Below are 13,395 nucleotides of genomic sequence, written 5' to 3'. Positions count from 1 at the left end.
GCTTCCTTGTTTTCTGTTTGTTTGTGGGAAAGGTGCCCAACCACTTGAGCCACATGTTCTCCCCCTATGGTGGTTTTTTCAAGTCCACAATCACTTAATTTGGGGATAGAGTACTATACAAATAGAGACATATTTTGAGGGCAGGGAACAGATTTTTATTTTACTTTAAAAGCAGTATATGTGCATTGTAAAAAGTTAGGAAATACAGATAAACAACAATAAGAGCAATAAATAGGATAAATTTTTTTAAATTTAAAATTTAAAAAAAGTAACACTGTATTCCTATCACCTAGACGTTTCTGCTACTAACATCTTGAGTTGGTCTTTTCTGTCTTTTCTAAGAGCTTGGCCCCAGGCCTAGCACAGAATAGAACCTCCTTGATTATAAAAGGAATGGACAAAAAAATGATCCCTTGCCTCTCAATCAGCAGGTAGGATGAGGTGATTTATAAGAAAGTTCCACTCTAAAAATGTAGAGGTAGATTTAGGACAGTGGATAAAACATGACCTCTAGAGTATATGTGTGCATGTGTACTTGTAGGCACACATATCACTTAGGTCCCTGGTACATTCTGAAGCCTCAGTAAACAGGAGCTGTTGTTACCATCATGTTCCTGTTACCCAAAGGGACTCATGGCGCTGTCTCCTTTCCTCCAAATTCCAAACCCCTTTGCCCAGTTTCTGCTCTGAAGCCTGGCAGAATGATTCCCTAGACCAGGCTTTATAAAAGGAGCTTCATGACCTACCCTCCAAAATGAGTGAGACTCCTTTTGGAGTCTCTTCACAGTGGTCCTTGAATTGTACTTTGAGATCACTTTAAAAAAAACCTGCTTCCATAGGAAGGTAGGAAAGAGATTTTGCAGATAAGAAAACAGAGCCAGCGAGAGTAAGAGACTTGCTTGGGGGCCAGGAATTCACTTAAATGTGGCTGGCAACTCTGAAAGATTATACAACAGTGGACTCAGGAAGGGCATCCAGGTTCCAAATCTTAATGCTCCACTAAATTGTGTGATCCTGGGAAAGTCAATTCACCTTCCTAAGCTTCAATTTGCTTGTCTGTAAAATGGGGATAATATCTTCTTGCTGGGCTGTAGCAAGGAACAGTGAGATTACTTGTAGAAGTACCTACCCAGGACTGACAACATAGCAGTAACTCAGGGTAACACTTCTGGACCAGGCTGGAGCTGGGGAGGAGGAGGCAAGGTGTCAGATCCTAAATGGGAGATCACAGTCCTCTTTGGGAAGGGGGATCCTTAATTCTGCTTCCCAAGCAGCTAAAAATTGCTTCAGGCAGGGGCATCAGTCTATAGGGAACACTAAAATGTTGCTATGACTGCGGAATTTGTCATCATCCGAACTCTGATTGAGAGCACACTTTTATTTTTTTAACCGAATTAAGTTCTTTTAATAGATCGCATATATAGATGTTAACCACACTCTTCAATATAATCTTTAAAGGGTATAACTTTATATCCAATTTACATGCTTCAGATAAGATAGCCTTTCTTATTTGTTACAGAATGGTCTCGTATCCAAATTTCTACTTGTACACTGAAAGTTCTAAGAAAAAACATAGGACACAGAGGGAGTTGCCATTTTTTTTAGCAAGGAAATATCATTAACTTCTTTTTACATACCGAATTCAAGTCACTATCAGAGGTGAGTCAACAACAAAGTCACCCAAGTACAAAATTGCTAGTTCATTTTTAAATTACTTGAAATTTCCATTAACCCCCACTCTATTACATCCCTTCTTTTTATAAACAGCAAACATTTTGCTATTTTATACATAGGCTAGCAGCCTTGTTTAAATATCAAGTTAATTCATTTACAGATTTTTAGTCAGTTATGTAGGAGAGCACACACTTTAAAATCAGACTGGGTGGATACAAATTCTTCCTCTACTGTTTACTAACTGAGACTTTGGACAAGTGACTTAACATCTCTATGCCTCAGTTTTCTCATCTGTAAAATGGAAATAACAGTAAACTTACCTCATGGAGTTGGTGAAATGATTCTGTGGGATTACATATATAGGGCACTTAGAGTATTACCTGGCACATTATTTTCAAATCAACCATATTTTATATAGTTGCAAAGAATTCTTAGATAAGTTGCTTGGAGTTAAAGTTGCAGTTCTCCCCCAAGTTGAATAAAAATGGAAGGACCCCAGTTGCTTTCTAAATAGACGGGTGTGATTGAGGCCAGAGTTGAATTGCACAGACAAAGGAAAGGACTGAGTTAAATGAATGTTGAACAACAGTGTGACAAGATTTGGTTGTTTTGTTTGTCTTCCATATACCACATTTTTTTATAATTAAGGTTTGAATATTAAGCTTTCTCTGCCCTTGAGAAAAAGGAAACTAATTTTATTAGAAATGGGCCCTGACTTTAATGGGCTATTAAAGTCCACAGTGAAAAGTAAGACATGAGATAGGGTTTGAGGGAGGAGGCAGAGGGTCTTACTGAAGACAGATGGCAAGTGATGGAAAAGTCCCCTGCCCTAGAAGGGGAGAGAGGGAGTCCTGGTGCCCCATGGCTGAGCTCCAGGAAAGTGGCCAGTCCGTAGAGCCAGGGGGCTGCCTGATAAGCCATGAAACATGAGATGCTGTGTACAAGGAGTCCCAGCCTCTCAGAGCTTCTGGTGCCCTGCATGTGGTATAGGACAGCAGCCATGGACTTCAGGAACCATAGTGGGCTTCAACAGTGATGCCAGCAGCAACCAAGATGACCTGGAGGTTAGACCCACCCTGCCACCAACACACACCCATGGGCATGCACACGTAAACACACACAGCCGTGGGTTTTTCCAGGCAACACTTCTTGGATACTGGTGTGCTCTTGAGAAGGGAAAAAAGCCCCAACAGTGACTGAGATGGGATTTCTGCCTAGAGTCACAAATTAGGTTGTTTTGTAGAAACAGTTGTATATTTGTTTGAAGGAGTACCAAAAATAAAACCAGTCCAGCACCCACATGTTTTAGTCTAGTGGCTGTAGTACTCTCAGACCTGCTGCTTCATTCCTTACCTCCATTCTTAATTCTAGAGTTGGTAAACAAGTGGTCCTTGGGATCAGATAGAACTTAGGGTAAGTCTAGGTTGTTATTAGCCATGTGACCTTGGACAAGTTAATTTCTCTGAACCTATTTCCTTGTCAGTAAAGTCAGTAAAATGATGAGTTTTCTCACAGGAATTGTCAGAGGAATAAAACGGTGGTCTTCAAACCATGTCCTGGAGAACCTTAAGTCAGACAATCTGGTGTTTTCCAAGTTTCATTCACATCCCGCCATCCCAACCTTTGACATATTTGTGTATTACCTATACTATTGTTTATTTAGTCTTTTCCTTTAAAAATGTCAACTTGCTTTTTTATGGAAGTGAATTTATTCAAACAGAAAACTTTATATCACTGCTGTAAACCAGAAATGCCTGTCCCTTATCATAGAGTGATAAAAAATAAATACAACAGGGAAGCAGCTGTGGCTCAATCAGTTGGGGCTCCCGTCTACCATATGGGAGGCCCTGGGTTCGCGTCCCAGGGCCTCCTTGTGAAGGCAGGCTTGCCCACATGCTGTGGAGAGCCGCAGGCTGGCAAGTGCCATGGAGAGCTGATTCAGCAAGGTGATGCAACAAAAAAAGGGAGACCAGCAAAAACACAGAAGAGTGCACAGCAAACGGACACAGAAAGCAGACAGCAAGCAAGTCGCAAGGTAGGGAGGGGAAATAAAAAAATAAATACGGACACAGAAGAATGCAAAGCTAATGGACACAGAGAGCAGACAGCAGTTAAAAAAAGCTGCAAGGGGAGAATAATAAAAAAATGATTAAAATAAATACAACAAAATCAAAACAATGTTATTTAATTTAGTTGGCTGTAGTTACAGGCCAAAGTTCTGAGCTCACGGCCAGAGCTTTTTAAAAAGGAGATTACCCCAGTCACAAAAGGTCACATATGGCCTTATATGAAATGTCCAGAATCGGCAAATCTATAGATACAGAAAAAAAAAATTTTTTTTTTAAAGATTTATTTTTATTTCTCTCCTCTTCCCCACCCCTCTCAGTTGTCTGTTCTCTGTGTCCATTTGCTGCATGTTCTTTTTTGTCCGCTTCTGTTGTTGTCAGCGGCACGGGAATCTGTGTCTCTTTCTGTTGTGTCATCTTGTGTGTCAGCCCTCCATGTGTGTGGCGCCATTCCTGGGCAGGCTGCACTTTCTTTCACGCTGGGCGGCTCTCCTTACGGGGTGCACTCCTTGCACGTGGGGCTCCCCTACTCAGGGGACACCCCTGCGTGGCAGGGCACTCCTTGTGCGCATCAGCACTGCGCATGAGCCAGCTCCACATGGATCAAGGAGGCCCGGGGTTTGAACCGCGGACCTCCCATGTGGTAGAAAGATGCCCTAACCACTGGGCCAAGTCCGCTTCCCACAGAAAAAAATTGTTGTCTAAGGCTGGGGAAAGAGGTGGGGGTTAGGAGTAACTGCTAATGAGTACAGTTTCTTTTTGGGGATCATGAAAATGTTCTAGAATTAATTGAGGTAGTGGGGGCTCAACTTTGTAAATATACTAAAAACCATTGACTTGTACACTTTTCATTGGTATATGAATTATACTCAAGCAAATTTTATATGTGTGTGGGTGTGGTTGTATTTGAATGAGAGGTATTAAATCCAATTCTTTCTCCCAGGGGCAAGGACCTGGACCCTTTGTAAAAAGATTCAATAGTAAGCTCCTAGTGTTAGCTAGTATTCAGAAAAATAGATTTGCCAGTTAAGTTAAGAGCCCTGTCTGGCTCAGATAGACCTGGGTTTAAAGCCCTCCCTACTCAGCCATTAACCTAACTTTTAACTCTGGAGAAATCCCCGTGAGCCTCAATTTTCTGTAAAATAGAGATAATAGCACCTGGCTCCCTGGTACATCGAGGATAGGCCGAAACACTGTACATAACGTGGCTGACACACAGTAATTAACCTCTCAATAGTGGAAATGTCCTTAAACTCTTGGGGAAGCAGCTCAAGAAATCAAGGGACATGGCACTGTGGCACTAAGTAGATGAAGCAAGAGGGAAAGCATGACTTGGCTATTCCAAAGTAACTTCCTCTTTCAGGGTGCTTGACAGTATAGTGGGGATACAGCGGATTTCAAGGTGTGATGTGAAGAAGCCGACTGCCCTTGGCCAGCCCCGGGATCCTCACACTCATTTTATAGGCTGGGAAACCACGGCCCAGAAAGGGCTAAGATGCTGCCCATGATCAAAATAGCTGGGCTGGAACTCGGGGGCGGGGGACGCGCGGGTAAGACATGTCCCACGGCAGCGCGGGAAGAGATTTGGTGACGCGGTCTTCTGCCCACACATGCCCAGCTGCACATAAGAGGGAACAGAGGCACGCAGTAGAGTCCCAAGCGCATTCCAACCGGCGCACAAGTGAAACCGCTCAGGAACCCGTACTTCCTTGCCCTGCGGCCGTGCACGAATCTTGTGCACCGGCTTCAGTCCGCCTGCGCCGGAAGTCCGCCCTCGGCCTCTCTAGGACGCCAGAGAGCTACGCTCGGTGGCCTTAACTCTTTCCACTGCCGCTACCACTCCCCGGCCTGGGCCGCTGCGGAGCCTGTTACCCCTCTTTTGTTTTCTCTGAGCCTCGAAAAAGGCTGGGAAGGAGGCAGGGCCTTGTGGGTCCCAGTCTACAGACCGGGAGACTGAGGTCACACAGCAGCTGAGCCAGAACCCAGGCGCCCCATTTTGGACAGGATTCATTTACCCCAGCCGTTTCTCTTAGGCTCCCTCAGATCTTAAAATACATACATTAATGTTTCTTCTGGGCTTATTTCATATTACCATAGAGTTTTGCTTTCTTTTTGACACTACATTTCCTAAATTTCCTAGACTGCAGGCAATACTACTGTGATTCTAAAAATTTAAAGTTTAAAATATTCACTTAACAAAACTTGTTTACATACAGCTTCGCAGGTGCATGCTCTGCACTTGGTTACATTGTTCATCATGTGATTGGGGGACCTCAAGGATGAGGAAAAGATAATTGGCTCCATCTTTCAGATAGGGCAACTGAAGTCTAGATGGGGGAAGTGATTTGTCCAAAATCAATTAGTACAAATCAGTTTGAATCCTGGATGCCTCTATTCCTGTCCCTTCACTTCCCCACAACTGCCTACCAGAGCTGATGAAGAAAGGAGGAGATGGACACAAAACCCATTATAGACTGAAATCAGTAGGCAAATGTAAGAGAAGGGCAGATAGTCACTGTGCCCTGCCCTCGTGCCAGTCCTGTGTGGGGCCCTGGGGTCCCCTGACAGCAGTGCTGACAGTTCCAGCCAACCCATGTGGACACTCTGCCAGTTGTTATGTCAATACCAATGATGCATTCCAAAACTGAGGAAGGAAACTACAGGATAGGTTCAGGACCCCTGAGCCCACAGTGAGATGGACCTAAGCTAAAATTCCACTGATCACCTGATCTCAACAACAATCTTGAGTCCCGGGAGAAAAGAGACAGAGAATGGTATAGTAGAAATGTAACCAGCAAAAGGAGTAGGATTTTGCTCATGGAGAAGGGCAGATGTGCTTGCCTTTGTTCTTTCATTCATTTATCATTAGTGAGCACCTACTGTTTACCAGGCCCTAGGAGGACAGAGATGAACCAGACAGATGAGACTTTGTTCCAGCCAGGGAAATGAGATGTCAAACGAAAGGGGAAGTACAGTGACTAGCCAGAGACCTGACCTCCTTTGAACTTTCCTGGAGATGAGATCTAAGCCAAGGCCTGAAGATAAGTAGGTCTTGGCCAGGAAAAGAAAGGAAGGAAAGAGCTTGCCAGGTACAGGGAGCAGCAAGCACTAAGGTGGGAAAAAGCCTGACCAGCTTCAGGAACTGAGAGTTGTGTGTGTCAGATGGCAGCGAATATGGTGAAGAGGGCCAAGAGAGGTGGGCGCATTGAGCAGGGATGGTCTGCTGAGGTATGGAACTGCCAAGCAAAGGAAGGTGTGAAAGGGCACAGGCTACAGGGCAGATGGGTCTTAACTGGAAAATTAAGTGAGGAGTGGAACAGGGCCCAGAGCCTGAAAGGCCTCACATTCCTGGCTGAGGAGCTTGGATGTTAGCCTGCCAGCAGGCAAGTGCTCCTACAGAGAAGAGGAAGTAAGACGCTGGAGAAGGAGTAGGCCAGTTTGGAGTTTAAGGAAGGGAGTGTGGTCTGAAGTAGGGCGGGGTGTGGAACCCCAGGGCAACATAGGGATCCTGCTAAGGTGATCAGCCAGAACTTTCAGGACTAAAACCAGGAAAATCTTGGGCAAACTGGGGCGCTCAGGCACCCTAGAGCAGGGATTCTTAATAAGGGGTCCATGAGCTTGAGCTGAAAATTTAAAAAAAACATTACTCTTGTGGGGACTTGTGGGTGTGGGTGTGATATATTTATTAAATAATACACAGTATAGTGTGGACTTGGTAAGGAGTCTGTGGTTTTTGCCTGACTGGCAAAGGTGTCTGTGGAACAAAAAAGGTTAAAGAACCCCTGCCCCAGATCCTGCCCCTGATACAGTGCTGTCTCCCTAGATTTCTGGGGAACTGATGCCACAGACGTCCCCATTCTAGAGAGACCCTGGGAAAAGATTATTCATCTCCTTGGGATAGGTTCACCCAGAGCTCTGAGCCCCAGGCATGACAGGCTTGTGCAGGGAGCTAGAATGGGGAGAGGACTTGGACCTGTCTCTTCTCCACCCCTGCAGAATGGTCCTGTTCAAACCCAGGTCTATGGAATACAACTCAGCAATCAAAAGAACAGACTGCTGACACACACAGCATGGATGGCTCCCAGAAACGGTGCACTGAGCAAGCTTAGACACAAAGGAGCACACTGCATGCTGGTATTTATATGAATTCTAGAATAGGCTAACCTAGTCTGTGTTTTTTTAAAAAGTCAGAACAGTGGTTGCCTACGGGAAGTTAGTTCTATATTTTGATAGGAATTTTCATCGTGCAGATGTATAAAACTCGCTGAATTGGACAGATAAAATCTGTGCATTTCACTGGATGGATATTTTACCTCGCGGGAATAAAAACAACCTGTAAATAAATAATGGACTTGAGCTGAGGATGTACATGCCAAAGAGTTTAGAGAGAAATATACCAATGTCTGCAACTTATTTTTAAATGTATCAAAAAAAAAAAAAAAAAAGTGGTTTGATGGATGGACAGGATAAAATATCTGGTAAAAACAAATATAACAAAATATGAGTTATGTAATCTAGGTGGTGGGTATGTGGGTGTTCGTGGACAGTTCTTTCAACTTTGCTGAACATTTAGAACTCTTCATAATAAAATGTGAGGGAAAACTAAGGCTGATGTCGCTCCTCTGTCTTGACTCCTTCGAGAGCTCATCTTACCCAGAATAAGGGCCACAGTCCTGCCAGGGGCCTCCAAGCAGGATGACCATACATCCCAGATGTTCAAGTTTCTACCTAATCTTGGCATAATTGTCAATAGTACCCTCCTGTAGTCTCCATACTCTCCCAGTTTGAATAACAAGTGTGCTTGCCCAAACTGTGAGGCCCTAGCTGACCTGACCTCCTCTCCCACCACCCTCTCCCTCCTTCTCCTGCACCAACCACACTGAGCTCATTGCGGGGCAAGCTCTTCCTCAGGGCCTTTGCACTGACTCTTCTTTCCTCAAGGAATGCTCTTCCCCCAGGTACCCACATGACTCTCCCTCATCTCCTGCAGGCTTTTCTTCATGTCTCCTCAGTAAGGCCGTCCCTGACCTCCTTGCTTACAATTGCAGCCTGCTCTTTCCACAACTCCTTCCTCTGCTTTATTTTTCCAAAGTACTTATAACTTTCCAGGAGAGCTCTGGGAGGGCAGGAATTTCTTTCCTCTTTTGTTCATGCTGTATACCCAGGGACTAGAATGGTGCCCAGCACACAGTAGATGTCCAATAAACACATGTTGCTATAAGCATATGCCCTCATAGAGCTCCCAGCCTGGTTTGGGTGACCAAAGCAGACGGACCACAAAAAAACAGCACTAAGTGAGCAAGAAATGGCAGAGGATGGGTTGGGGCAGGAGGGAAAGGAGAGAAGACACTACAGGGAAGCTGAGGTTTGAGGACATTCAGGTGAACGATGAGAAGGGACATCCTGGCACAGCAAACAGCATAAACAAAGTCCCAGAGGGGAGAAAGAGCAGCATGTGTTGGCAGTTACCATAAGCAGTTCAGAGGGTAGCTGAGCCAGGGGTAAGGTGGAAGTGGAGAGGGCCATTGCCACCCTGCAGCTAATGAGGAAAAGCTGCAGGTTTCAGCCAGGGGCAGGGGCAGGGACAGAGTGCATTTCTAAAAGACGGTCCAGCTGCTGGTAGAGAATGGATTGGGGGTGGGCAAGAGTGAAACAGGGATGGGAAGCAGATGTGGCTCAAGTGATTGAGTTCCCACCTACCACATGGAAGGTCCCTGGTTCGGTTCCTGGTGCCTCCTAAAGAAGCCAGTTAGCTGGTATGACAGACAGGTGTGGCAAGCTGATGCAACAAGAGACATAAAAGGAAAAATATAATGAGAGACACAACAAAGCAGGGAGCGGAGGTTCCCAGTGCCTCCTAAAGAGGATGAGCAAGACAGTGAGCTGGTGTGATAGGCAGGTGCAGCAAGATGACCCAACAAGATGCTGCTCAAGCAATTAGGTACCTCTCTCCCATATCTGAGGTCCTGAGTTTGGTTTCTGGTGCCTCCTAAAGAAACAAGGAAGACGAACAGACACAGCAAGTGCAAACAATGAGAGAGTAGGGAGAAATAAATAAAACCTTTAAAAAAAAAAATGAAGCAGGGAGACCTATGAGGAGGCTGTGAAAACAGTTCTGTTGGTACCCAATAAAGCAGAGGGCACTGGAGAAAGAGGCAAACTGGACAATCATTTGGGAGCCAGCCTCAGCAGGACATTGTGGCTCAAGGGACCTGGTGGGATGAAGCAGGAGCAGTCAACCCAGACTTGGGTGTTCTCATCTTGGCCAACTCCAGGATTGTGATGCCCTCTGCAAGTACAGGGAAGGTAGGAACGGGCTGTAGAGAAGATGAGGCTGCAAGTCTGTGGGACATCTTGGTGGAGATGTCAAGCAGTCTGGAGGCTGGGAGAAGAACTTGGAGACTGTGGTGGTTTGAATTGTGTACCCCAGTTTGGACCCGTTCTTGGTCTGCATTCTGGTAGGTGTGGACCCATAGTAAATAAGATCTCTTCCTGATGTGACTTCAGTTAAGGTGTGGCCCCACGGAACCAGGTTGGGCTTTAATCTGGATGACTGGAGTCCTTTAAAAAATGGGGAGTCAGTGGAACCCAGAAGAGAAAGAAGATGCCACCATGTGTATTGCCATGTGACAAAAAAACCAAGGAACCCCAAAGACTGCCAGCCAGCCAGAAGATAGTGACTGCAGGAGGAAGCAAGAAGCCTTCTGGCCTCTGAAACCGTGAGCCAGTAAGTTCATATTGCCAGCTCAACCCATTGTATGGTATTTGTTTTAGCAGCTGGGAAACTTAAAACAGAGACTTGGGAACCATGACCTCAAGGGGTCGGTGAGACCCAGCAGGGAGGGTGTAGTGAAGAGAAGAGCTGGGCCAAGTCAGGGAACATTTAAGGGATCAGGAAAAGGAGAGAGTAGCCAAGGATAGATGGAGCAGAGAGAGAAGAAAGATGGGGGTCCTGGAGGTCAGGGCCCGAGGGCCAGGGCTGGAGGAACATCCAGTGAGAGGGTGGTGTGGACACTGGAGGGGGCGCCATGGCAAGATGATGGGTCCAGAGTATGCCAGTGGAAGAGGTGACTTTTAAACCAGGACACAGAGTGGGCTGCAGAGAGAGTGGAGGCGCGCCTGGGTTCAGGAACAGATGCCTGAGGCCTGCAGCCAGGAGAGGGACCGGAATGGAAGACTCGAACTTCAGTTTCTAAAGGCTGCTCAGAAATGGATGCTCCACCCACGGCCACATCCCCCTCCCTAGCCCAACAGACAGCTGCATCTCTGGCCATTAGCCCCACCTTCTGGTATCCTCCTCTATGAAATGGGATAATAGGAAAGATAGTTGCCACTTACTGTGCCCTCACTATGTGCCAAGCCAAAAGCCCTTTAAATTCACTGCCTCATTTAAAATCCTCCAGTAGTTTCACCAGGCTAAGGCTATTTATCCCCATTTTACAAATGAGAACACTGAGGCACAGAGAGGTAAAATCACTTGCTCAAAGTCACACAGTGAATAGGGATCCTGAGATTCAAACTCAGGCCTGAATTTGGGCCTAAACACTGTACGATTACCCATTAAGGGCACTTTACAGAGCACCGTCCTCACTTAAAGGGGAGGCAGAGGGGAGTAATGAGATGGCTCACATAGCCAGGGAAGGGCTACCTCATGTGGCAGGCTGAATAAGGGCCCTCCACTATGTCCACATCCTAATTCTCAGAACCTATGAATATGCTTCTGTACATGGCAAACAGGACTTTGCAGATGTGATTAAATTAAGGATCTTGAGATAGACTATTCTAGCTCATCTGGGTGACCCCGGAGTAATCACAAGGCTCCTTATAAGAGGGAGGCAGGAATGCCAAAGACAGAAATGGTGACATGATGACAGAAGCAGAGAGAGAGGGATTAGGTGATGCTGTGTTACAGGCTTTGAAGATGGAGGAAGGGTCAACAAGCCAAGGAATGCAGAAGCCCCGTGGAAGCTGAGCTAGGTAAGGAAGTGGATTCTACCCGAGAGCCTCCAGAAGGAACCAGCCCTGCTGACATCTTGACTTTACCCAAAGAGAATGATTTTGGACTTCTGACCTCCAAATCTGTAAAAGAATAAATCTGTGTTGCCACTAAGTTTGTGGTCATTTGTTACAGCAGCAATAGAAAACACTACATCACTGCACACCTGGCTCCCCGGGCCAGCCCTGGTTTAGCTATTGCAACTGCTGCTACTATCAGGAAACATACCTACATTTTTTGAACAGTACTTTAAAGTTCCAATTTGGTCTTCTCTGAACCTCAGTCTCTTCCTTTGGTAAAAATAAAAATAGGGGTAATCTGCCTGACCCTGTCTCTCTCGCAGACCCAGACTGGGGGGCCTTATGCTATATGAAGTTTCCCATAAACCACTGGGGCAGATGAGACCTTGTTCTTATCTCCATTGGTCAGATGAACAAACTAAGGCTCAGAGAAGGGAAATGGCCTGCTTAGAGCTACATAGTGGTGAGTAACAGGGCCGGGCCTTCTGACTTCAGATCATGGCTCAGGTCCCAGCTCACAGGCCATCTCCTCAGAGAAGCCTTCCCAGCCACACCTGGCCCATTCAATTCTTCATACATCAAACAGTTGCTGCGACATCTCTGAGCCCAGTGCTTTGGTGGGCAAGGCTGGAGACCTAGTTTTGCCCTCAGGAGCCCACAGACTAGTGGACAAGACAGGCACACAAACCAGTGATCCCAATCCAGCTCGATAAATGCGGAGACAAAGGGAGGGAAGCACAGGGGGTTGTGGGAGCCCAAAGAGGGGAAAGTGACCGAACCTGGGGTCAGGGAAGGCTTCCTGGAAGACGTGGTGATTGAGCTGGGGGCTGATAGGACTCAAATGGAAGCATGGGGCAGGAGTTCCAGATGGAGGAACAGCTAAGCAAAGGCAGGGAGGCATGACGCTCTAGGCTTCCCGAGGACAGGGACTGGGCTTCTACATCTTATTTGCCAAACGTCTGGACAAAGTACACTCGATAATGAACGGGTTGTGTCACCCCAGGCCCCAAAGTCCCTGGTGCTGTCCTCTGAGCCTCCGTGGTTCTGTGCATGAATTGGAATCCTGGACCCAGCCACCCAGAGCTTTGATGATTGCTGGGCCCAGGGGAAGGCTGAGGGGGAAAAGGAGGGACCTGGGATTTCCGGAGGAGGCAGGCTGAAGGTCAAGGAGCATCAGAGGTAAGGGGGATATAGGGCAGGGGTGGGGGGAATGTCAGGAAGGAAGGTCCTGGCTCAAGCGCCCATTGCCATGTCTGGCTCATGGTGTGATTACAGGAAAGTCCTCTCAGAGCCTCAGTGAACTCATCTGAGAAATGGAGCACGGGTAAAAACTGTCTCCAAAGACCCTCCCCAGCCCTGACGGGGAAACAACATGACACAAAATTACAAAAGGGTCTTTATTTGTAAAAAACCAAAGGGGCCCCTGGGGTAGCAGGGCAGGCAGACCGGCTTCTCAGGGGTCAGGGGCATTTGGGCAGATGCGCTTGAGTGGGGGGGCGCCCTCCGAGTCCTCTGTGTCACCCTGGGCTGCCTCGGGGACAGGTGGCACTGGCTCAAAGACGGGGTAAGCTTCAGGGGCCTGGAGAGGAAGGGCGGACAGGCATGAGCTCCACCCAAACCCAGGAGTCCAGCCTCCTAG

General features: G+C 46.7%; 1 protein-coding gene across 3 annotated transcripts in view; it reads right to left on the bottom strand.

Annotated features, from left to right (window-relative positions):
* The window catches only part of BCL7C (BAF chromatin remodeling complex subunit BCL7C), a 52,187-nt gene that overhangs the window by 35,295 nt on the left and 3,497 nt on the right, over positions 1–13,395 (bottom strand). The window contains exon 6 of one of the 3 annotated variants that reach the window (XM_058286048.2): positions 13,140–13,335. The exons of the other annotated variants lie outside the window; for them this stretch is intronic. Coding sequence (XP_058142031.1) covers positions 13,210–13,335 — 126 coding nt within the window. The 3' untranslated portion in view covers positions 13,140–13,209. Of the gene's footprint in view, positions 1–13,139; positions 13,336–13,395 lie in introns of those variants that run through there. 3 annotated transcript variants of the gene reach the window in all.

Source organism: Dasypus novemcinctus, chromosome 23 (assembly GCF_030445035.2).
Source record: "Dasypus novemcinctus isolate mDasNov1 chromosome 23, mDasNov1.1.hap2, whole genome shotgun sequence".
NCBI lineage: Eukaryota > Metazoa > Chordata > Mammalia > Cingulata > Dasypodidae > Dasypus > Dasypus novemcinctus.
The sequence above is the reverse complement of the archived record's forward strand: the minus strand, read 5'-3'. Positions and strand labels throughout refer to the sequence as shown.